The sequence below is a fragment of the Macaca thibetana genome, chromosome 3, assembly GCF_024542745.1.
Source record: "Macaca thibetana thibetana isolate TM-01 chromosome 3, ASM2454274v1, whole genome shotgun sequence".
NCBI classification, from domain to species: domain Eukaryota; kingdom Metazoa; phylum Chordata; class Mammalia; order Primates; family Cercopithecidae; genus Macaca; species Macaca thibetana.
In genome coordinates this window covers 36,926,726-36,948,818 of record NC_065580.1, presented here as the reverse complement: position 1 = coordinate 36,948,818, position 22,093 = coordinate 36,926,726, and the positions used below count along the sequence as shown (strand labels likewise).

The 22,093-nt window shown below is 36.5% G+C and overlaps 1 protein-coding gene and 1 non-coding gene across 5 annotated transcripts in view; one reads left to right on the top strand and one right to left on the bottom strand.

Moving 5' to 3' along the window:
* Positions 1–8,259: 8,259 nt before the first annotated feature.
* The window catches only part of AASS (aminoadipate-semialdehyde synthase), a 68,858-nt gene continuing 55,024 nt past the window's right edge, over positions 8,260–22,093 (bottom strand). For 3 of the 4 annotated variants that reach the window (XM_050785067.1, XM_050785069.1, XM_050785070.1), the window contains 6 exons: positions 19,190–19,357; positions 14,642–14,737; positions 12,745–12,860; positions 12,012–12,100; positions 10,969–11,145; positions 8,260–9,749 (listed from right to left, as the gene is read on the bottom strand). In XM_050785067.1, the coding sequence (XP_050641024.1) occupies positions 9,631–9,749; positions 10,969–11,145; positions 12,012–12,100; positions 12,745–12,860; positions 14,642–14,737; positions 19,190–19,357 (765 nt within the window). In that variant the 3' untranslated portion in view covers positions 8,260–9,630. Of the gene's footprint in view, positions 9,750–10,968; positions 11,146–12,011; positions 12,101–12,744; positions 12,861–14,641; positions 14,738–14,760; positions 18,897–19,189; positions 19,358–22,093 lie in introns of those variants that run through there. The other variant, XM_050785071.1, reaches the window with a different exon arrangement.
* LOC126951810 (U7 small nuclear RNA) lies at positions 14,865–14,926 on the top strand. Its single transcript, XR_007724664.1, has one exon. It is a non-coding gene; the product is annotated as a U7 small nuclear RNA (small nuclear RNA).

The following is a 22,093-nucleotide window of genomic DNA, read 5'->3' as shown; positions in this document are numbered from 1 at the left end:
AAATAAGATTTGGAAGTGGGAGTAAGAAAAACTGTAGGCGTTAAGTTGAAACTTCTTGTTACATACAAAAAAATTATCATCAGTCCATCAGCTGTGACACATTCTAAGCAGGCCACAAGAAGCACAGACTGACCTTAGAGAACTGCTCCAAATATGCTAATTTGAAATATTTCACTTTTGCATGAACCATCCCCCAGTATTTCTCAGATTTCTATTATCTTGCTTCAATCCTAGGAGAGTTGCTTTAGTTCTGGATTATCCATACAAAGAAATGAACTGAGGCAAGTAATTGTTATCCTCATTGCTAATTTATTTAATAAAGCCTTGTAGTGAAAACTATCAGCATTAAAGTTCTTTATGAAAAATATTAAAATAGCAAAGTCTGTTATAGCACCTTTACTTCAGGGAAGTAACTTAAGAGACTTAGGAAGTTAAAACTGAATGTTTCCTGGGCTTTTTAGAGAATGTTAAACGAAAAAAGTTCCACATTTTTTCTATATGGTATTCTAGTTTTATGTCCAAGGGGATACCTAAAAAGATTCAATAAAGCACCTAGAGAAGAAAATGAACTGTTAAAAAAATTATTAAGGCTGTTGAAGAAATATTGACAAGGCCAATGAGAAAGATTGACAACTAGGGTAACTGCTGTATTTTCACAGCCAGTCACCCTCTAGGGAACCTTTCTGCAGCAAATTATATTTTCCAAAAACAGCCTGACAATATCTTCTGTCCTATATGTGACTCTGTGAAACTCATCCCATTGAGAAGCAGGGTCTGTGGTCCCTCCTCTTGGATCTACAGTGAAAGTGATGCTACATGACTTCCAAGCGCAAGTCATTAAAGAGAATGCAGCTTCTGCTTGATTATCCTGGAATGTTTGCTCCTGGAGCAGCCCCACCATGCTGTGCCAAAGCTGCATAGCCATGGAAAGACCCACGTCAAAGAAACAAAGGCCCTGGCCCGCGGCTCCAGATGAGCTACCAGGCAGAACCATTTTGTCAGCTATGTAAGCAGGCTGTCATGAAATGGATTCTCCAGCTTTGTATCAACACATCTCAAGTGAGGCTACATGGACCAGAGACCAGTTGTTTGCACTGAACCATGCCCAAATTATAGGTTGATGAACAAAATAAGTGACTACTGTTTTAAGACATTACATTTTGGGGTAGTTTGTTACACAGCAATAGTAACTAGAACAGTTACTACACTCCAAAGCCTAAAATGCTAGAAACTGTATTTCCCAGACTCCTTTGCAGCTAGGGTCCTGGATGAAGTATGTTCCACCAAATACAGGGAGTCACAGGTTTGGACAGACAGACAGTGTTATTTACCATGCATTGTAATGTAATATTAAATGATTTATCAGGTATTTACTCATGCTTTCTGACTTGCTGGCTACCCTGTAGATGCTCTTACACAGATTTAGAAGACAGAAATTCACAGAAGCCATCTTCCTGCCCTCTTGCACCCTGCTGGTAAGAAAAGTTGTAACAATATAATTTTTCTGCAACAGGGTTCTAATACCTAGCATTGGAACCATGGCAGTAAGGGCAGTAGCTTCTGATTCTAGCTTCCCAATCATGGTACCCTAGCTATGTGTATACACTCTTGGTCTTCGTGCCTTGTATGAGTTTTTCTTTAAAATACCTAGAGTGGTTTCTGCTCCCTGCTCCAAATTCAGCAAACTGGAGAAGAATTGTTAAATGATGCTATGACCATCCAATCATTTTTTTCAAGTATCTTTTCTTCTAATACTGCAGTAGCCTCAGAATATGTCTTCTTCTGGCCCTTTCCCCTTTCTCTGATTCATTCTCAACACTCAGTCTAATCTTTTAGAAGCACAAAGCTGATCCTATCTGCCCCCTGTATTGTCAACCATGAAGAGACCTAAACCTATGGTTACACAATGATGTTGATAGTCAGGGCTGGCTCAAACTCATACTGATGCTCTTTACCCACCCTCACGGTTTGGGGAAATTTTCATATGAACTCCAGGAAGGAACAAATGATAGGGAAGAATGTATCTCTTTAGCATTACCATCTAATGTTCAAACATAACCTAAATCCACATTACATACAAGCCAAGCCCGTAACAACTTTCCCTTATCTCCACCTCCACCTTCACCACATCTTTGTACCATGGCTTTTAAACACGTCAGTACTATTCTGCAATATATGTATATGCCAGAATTAAATAATTATACCATATATATGGCATAATTGTTTTTATATATAATTGTAATCGCATTTAGTTATACATACAAGTGACATCTCTGTTCAGAAATTATATATATACACAATTATTTATATATATAAAACAAGCAATTACACTATATATGGTATAATTATATACAATTAAAATATATATAACAAATTTTTACAGTATTATATTATATATATGTATATATAATTTCTACTATGTGCTAGGCACCATGATAGGTGTTGAGGACACATAAGAGTCTAGTGGAATCTTAGTTTGGATTACTATAGAAGCAGAACCTGTGACAAGATTTTAATGCCTGTCAGGAGGAAAATGAGTCAGGGAAGAAAAGACAGCTGATAATGGATGTCATATCAGTTAAGTTTCTCAAGTGGATAACTGGAATATAATCCCTTTGTAGAATTCTGGGAGCCCGTAGAAGACATCCACATCCAAATTATCCCATCCAAAAAACTAAGGAGCTAGCCGATTGATATATCAGCACCCATGGGTCATAGGTTGGCTGAAGAGAATGGAAGTGGGGAAGGTCACAAGTCCTGGCATTTCTGGGCTGCTGTGATCATGAGCAAAAAGAGCTTTTACTGTCAAAGAAAGCCTTCAGGCAAAGAGAGGCTGACAGTTGGAAGTCCAAAGGTTTGCCGTGTGATGGTAAGGCCAAGATATGAGTGCAACTGGTGTGGTGGAAATAGTTTTGTCCATATGGTGTATGACTCAGCGGGGATTTATTTATTTATTATTTATTTATTTATTTATTTATTTTTGACCATGGAAAGGGAAATCAAAGACTGCTTTTATTGATGCACAAATAGACCCACCCATGATTTGAAAGGGGTGATAATATTAACACAATCATTATCATCAAAACAAATTAAAACACAAAGGTATCTGAAATGACTTTATAGTAATATGATGCCTTAATAAATTAAGGAAACTGCTCTGAGTGGCTTCTTTCAGTGGGGATTTATTGTCTCTCGCCCTCACCTACCAGATGTCAGCAACACCATGCCCCGAGTCTGTAACAATGAAAAATCTTCAACATATTTTCAAAAGCCTCCAGTCAATGAGATCGCAGAGTAATTTGTGTTATGAAAAAAATAGTATAGGCTCCTTTAGAAATATCTAACTCACACTTGCGAATCCTCAAGAAAGTAACTCCTAAGCTACAACCTAAAAAGAGGACTAGGAGTTAACCAGGTAAAAGTTTAGGGGGAGATGAATATCTAGGGTAAAAAAAGCATAATCCGAAAAGGCTCAAAAACAAGAAAGGGGAAGCCTATTCAAGGAGGCGAATGAAGTTCAAGAATTGGATAATACTTTGTAAGGAGATGGGCAATGAGATGAGACTATAAAGATATACAGGGGCACATTTATGCTGAGCCCTTGAGGCTCTAATAGGTCTGAACTTTATCCTGGGAGGAATGGGGAGACAGCTGAGAGTAAGAACATGACCATATTTGCAGTTTTGAAAGATTAATGTGTCTACTGTGAGGAGTATTGTCATTAGGGGAGTAATTCTGGAGAGAGGAAGGCCAGGTGAAAGACTGTCACAACGATCCACATAAAATGTAATAGCAGCCTGATCAAGACAACTTGTATGTGGGTAGAAAGACTTGGAGCCAATAAGTTTAATAGAGAAGAGGAAGTCCTGATTTGGTGAATGTGGAAGTTGTATAAAAGAGAGCATCAAGGATTTTATAGAGAGCAACTAGGGTGATAGTGGTTGCCAGTTCTTGAAATAAGTAATCACATGAAGGATTCATTTAGGGGACTTGGTGTAGCCCCATTGAGAAATACTAATTTATAGTATAAGTTCTTAAATTTACATTGAGTTTAAGAAGTCTTGGAAATATCTGAACAGGGATGCCAAGTAAATAGTTGTATAGATAATCTGAAGCTCAGGTGAGAAAGATTGGGATTGATTTAAGACGTAGATGGTATTCAATGCCATTAGTAGGATGCATGCACCCAGAAAGAACACATATAGATAGAAAAAAAAAAAACAGGGAAGAAATCCAGAAAACATCAATAATTAACATATGGACAGATAAATAAGAGGATGCAAAGCACCACTATCTTCATTAAGCATCTTACTGGATGAACCATTTGTGCAATTTTCACCATAGTCCAGCACTAAATAGAACCACTGTGCCAGCCAAATATTTTCTAACATTGCAAAAGTATTTTAACAATCCATGCCCCTGGGAGTTGCTATTCTCTCATCTTTTCTGTTGGTCTTCCCCAGGTTTTACAGCACCTATTTCAGTTTCTTTCCCAGCTCCCATTTGACTTCTACTTCCTTTTAATTATTTCTCTGAACTTAAGGAGAATAAATCTTCTTTTATCAATAGTTTGCTATTAAGGCAAGCATGTTTTTTTCCTTGTCGGGGTTATGAGGTTTCTATGGGGGTTTGTTTCACCCTGTGCCAGCTTCACTGTGAATCAGGCTCAGATTATTGGAGCCAAGGGTCTGGTTAGTTGTGCCTGCCAACAGCCCAGAATCGTCTCCAGTGTAACAAAGAGGAGCACAATATCAATCCAGCTTCATGAGTTCTCAGGCTGGGAGTGGGATTCCCAGGGTTTATGAATTTGTTAACCAGTGATGTAGCACATATTGTCAATTAACAGGAAACTAGAAGGTACTAGAAACGTTCGATTTTACTACACTGACAACTTACACTGGAGGGTTGTACCCTCTTAATCTAACAAGTTAGGAATGTGTTTTGTAATTCTTACTAATTAATGAAAATTAAGAATGAGTATTAGGTCTAAAACAAGATTGGAAAAAGGAAGTTATTAGATTAATTGTCAGTAACTGACAAGTAGCACTCCAGAACAGCCAGCTTTTCTCACTGAATTCCTTCCAGTGGAATTCAGATCTGGCAGATGTAGTTCCACTGCAAACAATCAGCAAATGTAAGCCAGTAATACTATAAAAATATAAAGACAAAATTAACGACTTTGCACAGGTGTGTAAATTATGCATTGCATCTAAGGGAGAACCAATCATATCATAGACGTTAAAGATTTCTGTATTTACTATGGCAATTTTCCATTAGAGGGTAGTAAAGTGTTTTGCTTGTAATAAATTGTATATTTAGGAACAATTTTTTGACCAGTAAAAGGGTCTTGAAGAAGGAATGCCTTGTTGTAATTTTCAAAAAGACACCATATGGGCTAGTGGTGGCCCTAAGTCATCCATCCTAGATGTTTTTAAAAATGAGGGTGCTCTGAAATTGTTTCAAGTATTTTGACTGTCTCCAAATGACGATCAAATTTCAGTGTTAAGTCTTATCACCTGAGGCAAGTCATTTAACTTTATGAGGCATATTTTCTCTTCTGTAAAATCAGAGGCTTGGCCAAATGATTGTTGTAGTCTTTTTCATCTCTTCAACCACTTTATGTAGCAGATAAATCTATGGCTTGTTTAAGCAGCATGGATCTTTGAGGAGTCTTCCAAAGGTATCCAAGAAATTGAAAAAATATATATATCAAAGTTAATATCTTATTAACTAAACATAAACTTCAGGTAAAAACTGTATTGTAAAAGAGAGAAGAACAACCCACTTGTGTTTTTTGACATCTACTAAGTGGCAAGCATTTCTCTCTCATTATCTCATTAATTTTTATAATCATCGTGGCAGTTACTGTTATCCTCATTTCATAAAGAAAAGAACAGCTAGTATGTTGTAGAGCCATTCACATTGTGTAGTATGATCTGTGTCTCGTTAATCTAGAACAAGGAAAAATTGATAATACAAATATCCGTATTATCTGAAAAAGAACAAAAGAGGCAGAAAGATTTGAAAGATGTGAGTATTAAGTCTACCAGAATGGTTAGACCAAGGGTCCACAAACCGGCTCGAGGGTCACGTCTGCCTATCACTTGTTCTTGCAAATAAGGTTTTACTGAAACACAGCCATGCCTATTCATTTATGTATGGTTTATGGCTGCTTTCACAATATATAGGCAGAAATAAACAGTTGTGATATTTTTGGTAAGCAAAGCCTAAAATGTTTATATCTGACTTTCACAGAAAAAAATTGTGGACTCCTGGTAAATCTGTATGTTGATATGTTTATAACCATAACCTGCTCATTAATTCCCAAATCCTATCACCACCACTTTTATTATTAAAGGTACTGCAGGAAAATTTGTTATTGAGGGATAATGTAGTGTTTAATTACATATAGCTGTGTTCACGCTTACTGACATTGCCTTTTCTATTACCACATTCAACACTAACCTTAGATCAGCTCTTCAATCAGATCCCCTTTAATTCTCATTGTCATCACGAAGCACAAACCAGTTAACTATACTGAGAGCTCAACTGGATCCCAGTTCTTACACAGAGTGCTAGCTTTTCAGTTCCCAATTCATCTGGGCACCATTTTAGATAGAGAATGAAATCAACAGGACACCAGTTGTATTTCCTAATCAATTGAGTCGAACTGAATGTCATGGTAAGAAAAAAAATTCCACAACAAAATGTTTTTACTTATTAATAGATTATTGATCTCCATATATTATCTGTGACAGGTGGGACCAGGCCTTAATCAATTTTGATTGTTTCAAACAGCAGGAGATGTTTTCTCAACTGTCACATACCTCACACGTAGTACCTGCTTCTTTCAAGGGCAGAATTAGTTTCACGTGCCAGGATATGAGCACAATTTGTGAAGTTTAAACAGGTGCTTACTTTGTATCTCTAAAGGCAAGAGATTTTTTCCCCAAGAAGCAAATAAACAAATTGTATTTGTAATTTAATTTTTTATAACAACTTGAGATAAAATCCACATACCACACAGTTCAAACATTTAAAGTATACAATTCAGTGGTTTTTAGTATATTCAGAGTTGTGCCACCATTACCACAATCAACTTCATCACCCCAAAAAAGAAACCCTATACTAATTAGCAGTCACCCCATTTTCCTCCCTCAGTCTAAGCAACCACTAATCTACCTTCTCTTCATATGTATTTGCCTGTTCTGGACATTTCATATAAATGAAATCATATAATATGTGGCCTTTCATGTCTGGCATTCTTCACTTGGCATGTTTTCAAGGTTTTTCCATGTTGTGGTGCATATCAGTACTTCATCTCTTTTTTATTGCTGAATAATATTCCTTGTATGGATATGCCATGTTTTGTTTATTCACTTGTTAGTTGATGGAAATTAGGGCTGTTTCAATTTGGGGCTATTATAAATAGTGCTGCAAAGAACATCTGTGCACAAGTTTTTGTGTAGACACTTGTTTTTATATCTCGTGGGTATCCACCAACAGTGGATGAGGGTTCCAGTTTCTCTGCATCCTCACCAACACTTGATATGATCACTTTGATGATATATCTATTCTAGTGAGTGTAAAGTGATATCTCATTGTAGATCTCATTTGCATTTCCCTGATGGCTAATGATGTTGAGAATCTCTTCATGTGCTTATTGGCCTTTTGCATATCTTCTTTGGAGAACTGTTAATTCAGATCTCTTGTTGATTTTTAAAAACTGAATTATATGCCCTTTAATTATTGTTATAACAATTCTTTATATATTCTAAATATAATATATTTACTAATTAACTAATACATGATTTAAAAAAAAATTCTCTCATTCTGTGGGTTGTATTTTTGCCTTCTTGATATTGTCCTTGGAAACACAAATGTTTTTAATTTTAATTTACCTATTTTCTTCTTTTGTTGCTTGTGTTTTTAGTGTCATTTATTTAAGAAATCATTGCCTAATTCAAAGTCAGAAAGATTTGCACCATGTTTTCTTCGAAGATACTTATAGTATTAGCTCTTATGTTTAGATCTTAAGTCCACTTTCAGTTAATTTTTATATACAGTATGAGGTAGGAGTCCAATTTCATTATTTTGCATGTGGATATCCATGTTTCCAAGCACCATTTAATGAAAAAGACTATTTTGCCCCCATTGAATTGTCTTAGCACCATTTTCAAAAGTCAGTTGACCATAAATGTGATCAATATTTCTGGACCCTCAATTATATTAGTATTTGATTCTGTCTGATGCTGTCAATTTTGGGTGTTTTTTTTTTTTTTTTTTTTTTTTTTTTTTTTTTTTTTTTTGAGTCAGGGTCTAACTCTGTCATCCAGGCTGGATTGCAGTGACCCAGTTATAGCTCATTGCAGCATCAAACTTCGGGGCTCAAGCCATCCTTGCCTCTGAATAGTTGAGACCACAGATGCATGTCATCACATCCAGCTGATTTTTGTTTGTTTGCTTGTTGTTGTTGTTGTTGTTTGTAGAGATGGGATCTCACTGTTTCCCAGGCTGCTCTCCTGGCCTCTAGCAATCTTTCTGCCTCAGACTCCCAAAGTGTTGGGATTACAGTCATGAGCCACCAAGCTTGACCAATGTTGAAAATTAAATTGTTTTCTTAATATCATTTTTTATTTATTCATTGATACTATATCAAAAGATAACCAATTTCTGTATATTTGATCCTGTACCTGTAACTTTGCTGAATTTATTTATTAGTTCTAATGTTTTTTTTTTGTAGATCATGTCATCTCCCATCTCTATTTAGTTACACTTCTTCCTTTCCAATCTAGATGCCTTTTATTTTATTTTCTTGCCTAATTGCCCTTTCTTGACTGTCCAGTACAAGTTGAATAGAAATGGCCAAAGCAGACATCCTTGTCTTGTTTCTGATCTCAGGGGAGATAATCCAGTCTTTCACCCTTAAGTATGATGCTAACCGTGGGTTTTTCATAGATGCCCTTTATCAGGTTGAGGAAGTTTCCTTCTGTTCCTAGTTTATTGAGGGTTTTTTATTTTACATTTTTTACTGTGAAAGGGTGTTGAATTATGTTAAATACTTTTCCTGTGCCTAATGAAGTGCTCTTGTAAATTGTAATTTGATCTTATCTATTCTCATTTCCAAACACTCAAGAGAAAACTGTAAGGAACTACATTTACAAAATAAACCATAACTTTACAAAAAGGGCATAAAATAGCATTTTGGCAAAAACTTACAGATAGGTAATCTAAAGGTATCTAACTGTATCAATTTTAAAAATACAAAAATATAACTTTATGAGGAAATTTTTTCTGACTAAAAAAGTAAAACTTCATCTGCTGGTTATAGGAAAATATGTTCTTGTAAGAAAACAGTGGCATAATAAATTAACAAATAGCACGATCATCACTTTCACATACATATTTATAAAATACAGGATAGAATTATTAAAATTCTCTGTTAGTAGCTGACATCTCCTGTTCCAAACATTTCCATATTAAAATACAGATTTATAGTTCAAAAACTACATTGTGTTAACCAAAACATATTATGCTTTATACTTTAAAACAGCACATTAGCAAACCCATTTATCACACACGTTCAGAGCTGTATTGCCTGGGAAGAAAAGAACAAAATATAATTCCCAATTATGGTTTAATTGTACTCTGTGTAGTATATATAATGCCTTCTGCTTTAATTCGCTCCAATATTGGTCCATAGATCTCCTTTGAAAAGGGCCCCATTAGGCCTTTGGCTCCAATTTCACCTGGAAGAAAATAAATGTATAATTACCATTTTAAAGGTAGTGTCAGAGGTTAATTTCCCCATCAAGAGTCTCCACAAAAGCAAACTCAGAGTCAATGAATTCTTGGAGGCCTAGGCATTTTTTAAGTAGCTGCTTAAAAATGTCCCTTAGTAAATTATTACTTAGTCAACACTTTGAAAGCAAAATCAGTTAATTTTAGATTGAAAGCATAGCCGGACCTAGGGATATTGTCAGAATTTGTACACTTAACTGCATTAATTACTGCCAGGACAATCAGAGAATAAAGTAAAGTAAGAAGTCAATCTGACTGGTCAGCTTAACTTGCTAATATCATATTTTTAAAAAGGCAAGACACCAACAGAATGAGTTGTAACAAGTTTGATTATATGGGCACAGGCACCTGTCAGCATGACTGAAACATAGAACCTGGGCACTCTCACTAGAGGCCACAATGACCCCAACTTCTGTCACTTATTTCTTCACTGATTCCTCAATAACTAAGTTGGTCATTGAATTTGATATTAGCTGATATGCTACTATATATTTTTTCATTATTTCACATTTATATGCTTTGATATTTTCTACTCCCCTCATTCTTTCTTGAGAGCCAAACAGAGGCAATGCTTATTGAATGTCTATGTGATCTTCTAGGGAGAGTGGAGAATTGAAATTTGTATTCATTTAGTCTAAAATATATATTGAGTACTAATAATATACTGAGATATGAAGATTAATAAAACTTAACCTATATTCTTGAGAATCTGGAGTGAATATCTTTTTCTATTTTAGAGTTATCACTCCCAACATGGCAAAAACCAAAGAAAGAAAGGAAGGAAGTGACCATTCCCTGGGGACCCCTCTATGTGGCAGCAGATTTATGTATTATATCAGTTAGTGTCACAACAACTCTATGAAATAGGGATGGCAATACCCACTTTAAATATGAGGAAACTCTTGCTCAGAGGTGCTGAGTAACTTGCAGCCCATCACTCAGCCACCTTGTAATTGAGCTGGAGCGAAAATCAAGTCTATCTCCAAAGCCCCCATGCTTTACTCACCAACAGGAGCCCTCCCTGGCAGTCCGCGCTTGGATCTTCTAAGATGGCTCACTTTTAGTGAATGCCTGTGTTATACTCAAAAGCAATTACTTGATGTCCAGGCACCAAATGACTTGGAGGTGATATGGAAACAGGCTCATGCCTCAAATGAACAGACTTACCGTCAAGCAACATTTTGGCTGCCATGGCGGTGGGTAACCCCACGGTTTTAGCCATGGCTGAAAAGCCATTGATGTCCCCATAAGCCACAAGATCAATCGTTTTATTTTCTAAATGTCCAGAAGGATGTCTGATTCCAAAGCTGTCTCTCATCACAATCATATCTTTTTCTTCAGGACCTTAAAACAAATAAAGATAAGTAAAAATGCCACTATCATTACAACTCAAATATCGTTTACCATCTCCTCCTCCTGCCCTTCTGGTTTTAAAAGTTTTCCCTCCTTTTATATATGATCACTAGACAATTAATTACACAGCTTTTTAGCCCAAAGTCAAAGTGAAAACCTCAAGGAAATTAGAACTCTGATTGCATTCCTTTATCTGGGATGGTATCACCGTATCCTGTTTACAGACACGAAGGCACTGCTTTAGAGGCCTTTTAGTGTGCTCCAAAAATGCTTCTTAGGCATTTGCCTAATGCATTAAAAAAAAAAAAAAAAAAAAAAAAAAAAAAAAAGGTAATGTCAGGCACAGTGGCTCATGCCTGTAATCCCAGCACTTTGGGAGGCTGAGGTGGGCGGATCACCAGGTCAAGAGATGAAGACCATCCTGGCCAACATGGTGAAACCTTGTCTCTACTAAAAATACAAAAATTAGCTGGGCATGGTGGCGCACACCTGTAGTCCCAGCTACTCAGGAGACTGAGGCAGAAGAATCTCTTGAACCTGGGAGGCAGAAGTGCATTGAGCCGAGATCACACTACTGCACTTCAGCCTGGTGACAGTGCAAGACTCCATCTCAAATAAATAAATAAATAAATAAACAAACAGTAAAACTATGTTTTTCCTTTTCTATAATAACTATCTTTATTTTTACTTAATAATTCTCAAATTCTTCTCCCTGGAAAAATAGTCCAATTGCCTTTTCGTCACACCACATCTTCCCATTCCAGCTGCTTGGCGCCAACCTTCCAGTATGATTATCTGCACTGACTCTATCTTTTGATTCTTCTTCAGGTATATTTAGCTAACACTTCATAGCCTACCATAGGAAAGCTTCATGACCAAATGCTTGGAGAGGGCATCCACAATGGACTCTGCCTGAGGGACTTCTTCATCCCCAAGTAAGCCCAACCTGAAAAGCACAGGAGATGGCTGCATTAGTTCAAGTCCTATACATGTTCTCATTTGGGAAGCAAAAGGGAGCTCCTTGAATTTAATCTTGAAAGGGCAGAATTACAAGGTAGTAACTCAAGTTGTAGGATTTTCCTAAAGTGTAAAATAATAACAATATCAATGTTTTAACCTTCAGAATCATCTCCAGACTCACCCAGACACTACTCCCTGGAGCAGGGCAGAGATGATGCATTGTAATCCCATGTTCTTACAAAGCTCTTTATGAGATTAACTTAGAGGTTAGTTCTCCAACATTAAGTATACCAGCAGGATGCCACAGCAGTCATATGAAAGAATGTTTTAATGTAATATTCTCTGACTACTCAGAATCTCCTACAGGAAAGCAAAAATACCCCACTATGCTTGGGAACTGAGTGATAAAGTGTTTCCAGATAAGCATTTCTCAAATTATAATTGCCATAGAGCTCCTTTTTTTATCTACTCTCTATGACCACATGAACATGGCACATGATAATCTCTCTACCCACATTAGAGCAACAAATTAATCAAAGACAAATGTAAAATATTTAACTTTTTTTTTAGTAGAAATTAGCAATCATTGATCCAGTATATTTTGCTCTAAGTTGAGTGGTGGGTGCCTACCATTCAGCAGCCTCCAACTGGGTATTGTCTCCTCCTAGTTTCTTAAGAACAGCTTCCTTCAACACATTGTGCTCAGAGGAGGGTGAAATCCCAACTAGGTCACAGAGGAGTTGTTTCTGGTTAGAAAAATAAAGACAAAATTTCTAAGTCTCTAATAATTTTTTTTTAATTAACTGAAAAATTATCCTACTAAAACACTGAACTTCAAATACACCTCAAATTTTAAAATTAAAAATAATTGGAAACAGGAAATTGTAACACATACACATACATATACGCATCTGCATACCTACACATCAATAAATAGCTGCTATTCCAAAATGATACTTCACCAATAAAAATGGGTTCTAAGATCAACTCAATACAAAACAGATGGTGTGCTTCTTACTAGCACATTCCCTGTCTTTGTATATCCTCTCTATCACTATTTTTTTACCCATTCTCCCCCTACCCTCTAGCAGTCCATTTTGACCAGGATGAAGTGGAAAAGGCTTACTGCAGTGGTTGCCAGTAGCAACCCAGGTTCTTTTGTAGGTTCAAGAGATAAGAAAGACCTTGCAGTTAATAAAATCTCAAAGGAAGAACATGTAAACAGTAGCCATAGTTTTTTCTACTTTTGAAACAAGACTTTCTCTAGGCTCCCAAAGGAAATGCTATGCTCTAGATCAGGAGTGAACCAATTGGTTCACAGACCAAATTTGGCTCACTGTGTTTCATTAAATAAAAAGTTTTATTGAAACACAGTCATGCTCATTGGTTTATGTATCGTCTATGGGAGAAGTGAGTGGTACTGACAGAGACCATGTGGCCCATAAAGTCTAAAACATTTATAACCTGGTCTTTTACAAAAAAGAACATCCCTAAGAATGTCTGCACCAACCTTCTCAAGCCAGCTGCCTCAACCCCAGGTTCTCTCTGCAGATATTTATTCACTCCTACCCAACAAGTAAATTTATGAAAGGTAAAACTTAAGATTGGAAAGGTTCACAAATGCACACACAAAAAAATGAGTGTAAAAGCATCACAAAGAAGTGATGAATGCTTAAGGTGGTAGATACTCCATTTATCCTGATGAGGTTATTACACATTGCATGCCTATTTCAAAATATATCATGTCCTCCATAAATACACACACCTACTATGTACCCATAAAAAATTAAAAAATAATTTTTTAAATGAAACTAGCTAGCAAGAATACCAAAACTTTTTTTTGAGATTTAATAGAATTAGCAACATTGGTCCTTTTCTCCTTGTGATACATTTCTGGCATTTCTATTGGAATATGGGCACACTAGTTTAAGTTGAATGACCAGCTGGTAATGAGTTAATTCTGAGCAGTTAGTGGAAGCTCTACTTCACATTCATTTCCAAGCCTCCAAAGTTCATTCCAACTCTGAGGCCTTAAGATTTTGGTAGAACAAAAGATGGACACATAAGCTTGGTAACTGAAAATCAAAACACTCATAGTTCTAAGTAACCACATGAGAGTATTGACAAGATTTGGAGGTTGGGAATCCAGTTCTGTAATACACTAGTAACTCTCCTGGATTCTCACTTTCAGGAAGCCCAAGTGACTCCCATCACTGGGTCACCACTTAGATGACTGGAAGAGCTCAGAGCTTAATGCAGAGAGCAAATCCATCTCTTACCATAGCTCAAGGAGCAGTCAAATGATGTAAGTTGCTGCAGGAAATAGGCCTGATATGTGTCAGCCCCATACCCTCTCCATTCTTCCACAACAGTGAGGGGAAAGGGGGCTTCAGAATTACGATTTATCTTCCTGCTCATAAGCTAATAAATGGGTTCTTTTGTTAATCCAAAGCAGAGTTCACCCCCGACCATTTCAGAAGGTATTTCTGAAGAGGAGCAGATAGAACGTAATTCCAGAGTCACTCACCCAGGTGAGAAAGTTGGCCTCAGGTCTGAAGGCAGGAAGTGCTTCTCTGTTTATAAGACCTAATTTTACAAATCCATTCAAAGCTTTCATATATCCCTGAAACAAGAATTAATAAGCAGTATATAAAATGTTTTTCTTCCAATGAAAAAATATAAAATATTTTTGAAAAGAGGGATCTATCTTCATAACTAATTTAGAAAATAATTGTTTATATTGATGATATGAGTGCTACAGCTCTTTTAGAATTTGCCAAGCAGGTTTTCTCATCTTTACTAGAAACCCCTCTCCACAACCCACCAAAAAAAAAATGTATTGAGGATATAGTTACAACTAATTTCAAACTCAAACTGAGATCAATAGTGTCATAACAATTCCACTGGTTTACATAAAAGACCTTGCAAAACTTAGGTCTTTACTTCTGTTTCTGGGTAACATGTGAATGAAATTTTCTGGCAGCATAAGGGCAAATTTTCTTATGTGTTATATGCTGTCAGCTCAGCAGAATATTATTTAATAGAACAGTCAGTTGAGCTCTTTCTTATAATGGAAGGAGGAACTTGTAAGAATATCCTCCTCAAAAGCAGATAATCCAATCTACTGATTAGAGCCACTACCCCCAAGATACACGGAGAGAAGAAAAAGAGGTAGGAATCAGAGAGATTTTTCTAAGATAATGATGACATCACCACTCTGATAAAAATTCCTCATATGTCTTTCATTGTCTACAAAGCAAACCTGAGGTCCTTGGTATAGTATATAAAACCCATCACAATATGCTCATCTAACCTAACTCACAGATCTCCACTTTTACTATTCCCCAAATGCGCTGTGTTCCTCCAGAAACCAGGGCCTCCGTATATGCTGCTCCTGTAACTGGAATGTGTTGTCCATACTTCTTCATTTATGAAATGTTTTCTCCTCCCTTCAGACCTAGTTTAGCACCTCTTCTGAGTCCCCTAGGTGAGTGGAGACTCCCTTCTTGTAGCATTTTGTATATACCTTTATCATGGCAATTAATACAGCTTGTAATTAATTGTCTATTCAGCTGCTGTACTGTAGGTATTGAAAGGAGGGAAATAATATCTTTATTATATTATATTATGTTATATTATATTTTATTTGTGTGCATATTCTTCATCCCAATGCCCACTTCGGGGCAGATAAGTCAAGCAAATAATGCCTAGTCCATGGTGAGCAAAAATGCATCACCACTGATGACTAAACTGTAGAAGAGTATTATATTAATAGGTGCTAGGTTAGAGGAAAACATAGCTGTGGGAGCACAAAAGAAGGGGAACTCACATAGATGGGGCTGGGTGGTTCAAGGGGAAGGAGTTAGGGAGGATACCATAGGAAGGTATTCAACATTATTCAACATTCCAATCCATTATTCAGCATTCCAATCCCCTAAAAGAGAACAAATGGCTGGATAAATAGATTCTGAATAATAGATGAAGTGAAGAAAGACCATAATGGTTTATTGTCCAGTGTGCAAATGGGAAGCAGGGTGAGAGGGCTAAGATAAGAAATTTTGCAGCTGCTGTAATTACTGCTCAAGCAGAGAGAGAGAGAAGAAAAGAGAGAGAGGGAAGTAATTCTAGGGAGCAACAGAGTTTTTAAAATATAAAATAGTTCCTGTAACCATCAGATACTTCACAACTGAATGTCTGGTCAACTAGCAATTTTCACATTTCTAAAGGTTATATTGTTCAAACTGTTTAAAGGTTACTAAAAAAAGAATTCTCATTTGCTCTAATCCAAATGCAAATATACTTCAAAGAGGAGAAACAGAAAAGTAATATCACTAGCTTGTTTAGCTCGCTTCTGGGACCTGTTAGGTGATAGAGATCCCTTTATCCAACATCTAAAATGCTGATTTCTGAGCTATTTATTAATCTCAGAAATATATTTTTATGCTGACCCCTAGAAATGAATTTATTTTAGGTATTCATTCATCAATAAGCATTTAGCAAACTGCTGCCATATGTCGGACTTGTGCTAGGGACTGAGGCCACAGAGACGGAAAAAAAAATGCAGTCCCATCTATGCAGAAACTGCAGTCAACAGAAGGGTCAGATAAGTCAAGTAAATAATTCCTAGTCCATGGAGCGCAAAAATGCATCACCACTGATGACTAAACTGTAGCAGAGTATTATATTAATATGTGCTAGGTTACAGGAAAACATAGCTGTGGGAGCACAAAAGAAGGGGAACTCACATAGATGGGGGTGGGTGGTTCAAGGGGAAGGAGTTAGGGAGGATACCATAGGAAGGTGCTATTAAGCTGCATCTAGAAGGACAAGCAGGTGACAGGCAGGCAGAGAAGGAGAGTAGCCAAGGCCTCTTTGTCATATTTGAATGATGGTATCTCATCTCCAGTACTGGAAAGAATGTTAGGGTTACCAAAGGGTTGCTGGCATTGCCCAGGATGGTGGCCCTTATGATTATGAACACTGTGACATCTTCCATCCTCAGAATCTGTGGGGATGTCTCCCACTTGCACACCTTGTTGAGACCTTTATTCAATGTTTAAATCTATTAAAATCCTTCATTCCAGGATCTATATGTTTGTCAAAAGACTATACTGAAAGCCATATATCCTAACTACTGGCCAAAAAAAAAAAAAAAAAAAAAAAAAAAAAGTTACTACTCATATTCTTTGAACAAATTGAAGAAAAGAGATGAAGAAATCTGCCAGAGCTGGGGATAGTATGCATGAGTTCAGACTAGAATTTCTACTGTGCCTAAAGGTTGGTAGAAGAGCCACAGCTCCTAGATCTCAGGAGGACATTGTCATTGATGTCTCATTTGATTCCTGGACAATGAAAAAGTCATATTCATGGAGTACAAGCACCTGCTCTCTAGGAGCTTACAATCTCTTTGGGGAGACAAGAAAAATATACATAAAATTATAATTTAAAATGCTGACAAGTAAACGCTAAGTGCCCATAAATGTAACAGAAGCTCTCAAGAGTAAGAAATACAGTGGTTGTTTTCTTTTTAAGAACAGATAGGTGGGTGAACCTGGAAGACATTTTGCTAAGTGGAATAAGTGAGACACAAAAAGTAAAATATTGCATGATCTCACTTACATGCAGAATCCTTTTTTTTAAGAAAGTAAAATATGCAGAGATAGATAATAAAACCGGGTTACCAGGGGCAGGGTTGCAAAGAAGAAAAGAACAAGGCCTGAAGGAGTACGATACAAATACTTGGAGGAAAATTTCCAGGCAAAAGGAACAGCCAGCAAAAAAAGATAAGAGAGCGACAGAAAAGCAGGCACATGATTGAAGAGTCATCACTGACAGGTCCATGTGCCTTACATCTTCCAGTTAAAAAGATAATTAGAGAATACTAGATAACACACATGAGACAAATCCCCTCTCTGGCCTTAGCCAGGAAATCTCACAAGACAGACAGATTTGCAGCCAGGTCTCTGATCTTGAGAGACGCATGTATTTTAGGTATGCTGGTTACATTAGGTTGAGTTGAGTGCCCTGTCGCCAAATTTATGGGCATCCAGAGCCTCAGAATATGGCTTCACTTGAATGTTTGCAGATAGAATTAATTAAGGATCTCAATATGAAGTCAACCTGGATTTAGGGTGAACCCTAAGTCCAATGACTAGTGCCCTAATAAGACGGGAGGCAACACAGTGAGACATACAGAAGAGGGTGATATGAAACTGAGGCACAAACTGGATGGATGTGTCTCAAAGTCAAGCCTCCAAAAGGCACCAACCTTACTCACACACACCTTGATTTCAGACTTCTGGCCTCCTGAATGGTGACAGAATAAATCTCTATTGTTTCAAGCTACCCAATTTGTGATATTATGCTAGAAAACTATTAAACCAGTTGTCTTGATTTGGTTACACTTGTAACTGCTTTTTTTGTGATCAACAAATGTGTAGTGGACATTTGCATTTATGCTCCTAGAATGTACTCCCCATTTTGTGGTTTAAAAACATTTTGGATTTGCTCTGGGGAGGCCCCTTTAATCTTGTCTGTTTCCTCCACCTCAGTCCTCATTTTTTAATGACATTGAATCCATCTCCATTTCTAGGGACATATAACATAGGTCAAAGTAGATGAGCACATTTTATCCCACTGACCTTAGGGAGCTAATGAGACAAAAATCGTATTTTTGGCTATTAGAACGGTATCATTTTTTATTCCCACTGAATTTGATCCTGAGAGCCTGGGGATGCTGCCACAACTCTGCCATCGCATAGCACTTGAGACTGCAGTGAATACTGGAAAGAAGAGCCGAGAGGTTACGAGAAATCAGGTCCTGGGGAAGTCACTTGACCTCTAACTCTCACTAAGCCTGAAGCCCTGCCTGTCCTCAATCCTAATGAGTCAATTAATTATCTTTTTATTTTGAGGTGAGTCTCCTAAAATATTCAATCATAAGATTTCTGAAAAAAAGAAATAGACTCCAACTTGGTTTATCATCTTAATTATTTTGACTACTAAGAAAAGTTAAGTGTACACATCACTTACATCAAAACTGGCAACATGTTGAATCTAAAGTCCAGCTGCTTACCTTATATCTCAGTGTCCCCCGCAACAAAGTGTGAGCAGAAGAAATGCCATAAATCTCAGCATATTTCGTACTGTCTCTGTTAGGATAGCCTTCCAAATTTAATCCTGGGAAAAAATCCATGGATGTAACGGCATCAAGAAAGGAGATGCCCCCTGCAACATTCACAACCTGAGGAACATTGAGAAGGCACAGATGGGGTTACAGTTGTTCCTTTCTTTTAGGGCTTCCCTGAATTATATGGACAAAGAAAGCAACAGAACTTTGAAAAAAAAAAAATAATGAAACCACCATAATCATTATCCCATACTTAAGCTGTTCTTCTAATATCATAATTCACAAAGCAATTCTTCTCTCAAGCTTTAAAATTTGACTCTAAAACATTTAGTTTTTCTAAACATAAGGTCTTATTTTCAAGTTTTTTCCTTCCCCTGGATAAAATGGCACTAAATTATTTACCACTAGAATTTGCCTTTTTAAAAAATATAAATATTTAGAAAAAAGTTTTAAAATAAACATTTTAATTTTATTTTTTAAACATTTATTTTAAAATAAAAAATGTTTAAAAAATAAACATCTAAAATTATTTTATATAAAAATGTTTAAAAAATAAACTTAAAAAAATAAGTTAAAGCAACAGATAATTATTTAAATGGCTTCTATGCTCAAACAACAATCAATATTCTCATTCTTTTCTTTTTTTTTTTTTTTTTTTTTTTTTTAAACTCATCCTAAAGTTTATTTAGAAGAATAAACTGTAAAATACACAAGGCGATTTTGGAGAAGGAAAAATATGAAGGGAGACTTACTTTACCAGATATAAAGCCATACATCCATGGAAGTTCAACAGTGTGATATTGATATGGTGCTAGACATGTTGTCAGTAGAACAGAATTGAGGGTCCAGAAGTGACTTATATACACCCCCCATGCACACACATACATATATAGAGTTAGATTTATGGAAGTGTAGGCTTTCCAGAGCCATAGGGTGGCCTCATCAATAAATGGGTTTCCATTATTTTTATAAAAGATATTGGAAGCCTCTTTTTATGTGACAATCAGTTCCCAGGTGTGAATTGTGAAAGGCACAAAGATTATACTTTTAGAGCAAGGGTGTTCCTTTATACACCATGGAATACTATGCAGCCATCAAAAAGGATGAGTCTCATTCTTTTCTTTTACTTTCATGACCCTTCTAAATGCCACATTAGTCATCAGTCACATACATTTCATTCAGACAGCTAAATTTATTGAGCAGTTACTATCTATGTGTCGGGGATCACACAAATTGTGAAGGGAATAACATGAGTGATGAAATAAAAATCTTTTGATATCTCAGTACTTCTATTTCCCATACCCCTACCCCCATCACACATACTCAAAATGCAATGAAGGATTTCTTTGTCTCTAATTTTAATTAAAGGACAAATTTTCTTTTAGTTTATGAGGCTTATTATTATCATTGAGATAATGGAAAGTATTCTGGAGTGATAAAATTAGGTGTGAGAATTCTGGTTGGTGCTGCTGGTGGAACTGAATTTTATCCTTATTGTACCACTGGAAACAATTTCTGACCAATTTCTCTAAGCTGCACAAAGCAATACTGTACCAGGGAGCTGCCAATGTACTTTAAGGTGGATTCACAGGATTTGCCTGAAGAGGCCTTTGGCTAAACTTAATGATTCTCATGCCTTATTTGTAGATGGGTTCTGAACGTGCCTTTGTATGAGACAGAAAATGGAAACTCATTTATATGTGGATGAAGCCCCAGAAAGAAAAGGGCTATGCTGGCTGCAATGTCAGGACCACTGGAGTCTTTTCAGTTCAGAGGCTCACTTTGGAGAGTGCCAAGCACCATTTCAAATTTCAAAAGTGAAAATCTGAATGAAGGATGTAAGGAATGCCTTTCATTTAATTTTCTTGTGAACTCTTCTAGACTGCAGAGTAAACATTTCCAAAGGGATGATTTCTGTACTACATCTTTAAAATCAATATATTTAAAAGAATTCTAAATTTTTGAAAAAATGTAAGAAAGCAAATGTTGGGCATTGTAGTGCCCACCTGTAATCCCAGCTACTTGGCTCAGGAGGCTGAGGCAGGAGGATGGCTTGAGCCCAGGAGTTTGAGAATAGCCTGAGAGACACAGGCTGTTTAAGACACCATCTCTTAAAAAACAAAAAAAGCAAATGTTGACCGTTAGGGTCTTCACACCCATCTCATTTCTGTAATCTATGACAGTTCTTAAGTTTTGTTTGCTTGTTTGAAGGTCAGGAAAATTTCTGAAAGAAAGATTCAATAAAGACGACAATATTCCAGCTTACCAATCAGAAATAAAACAGCAAGTTCATAAGTCTATCATGAAATCCTTACAAAGAAGATGGAGAAATGTAAGCTGAATGGCAATGGTTCATTTATTGAGAATGGCAGTTGGCTAAGCAACCTGACCCAAAAATTACTGGGTAATCATTGTCATTTGATATTAATTCATAGTTGTATTTCTAGTGGCATATAATGTAGTTCAACAATAAGTTCTTTCTTCGTTATTGTTTTATTAATAATTTGAATGACAACAGAAACATATTCGTCTGTTTTGTGGAGAATATACGTTTCTTTCTGCTCTGACAATGCTCAGGCTCATTATTCACTGCTGTTGCAAGTTTCTCTAGGTCCAGCTCTTTCACACACACACACACACACACACACACACACACACAGACAAACACAAATACGTATCTCCCAACTAGAGAGAATCACTGTTATATTTGAATAATGTATCATATATATTTAAATAATCACAATAAGCTTGATCACCAAATTAATAAGGAAATATACAATCATTTTTTCAGGGCCCACTATGTGCCCCGTGCCTTGTACTGGGCATTATCTTTAATCCATGAAATAACCC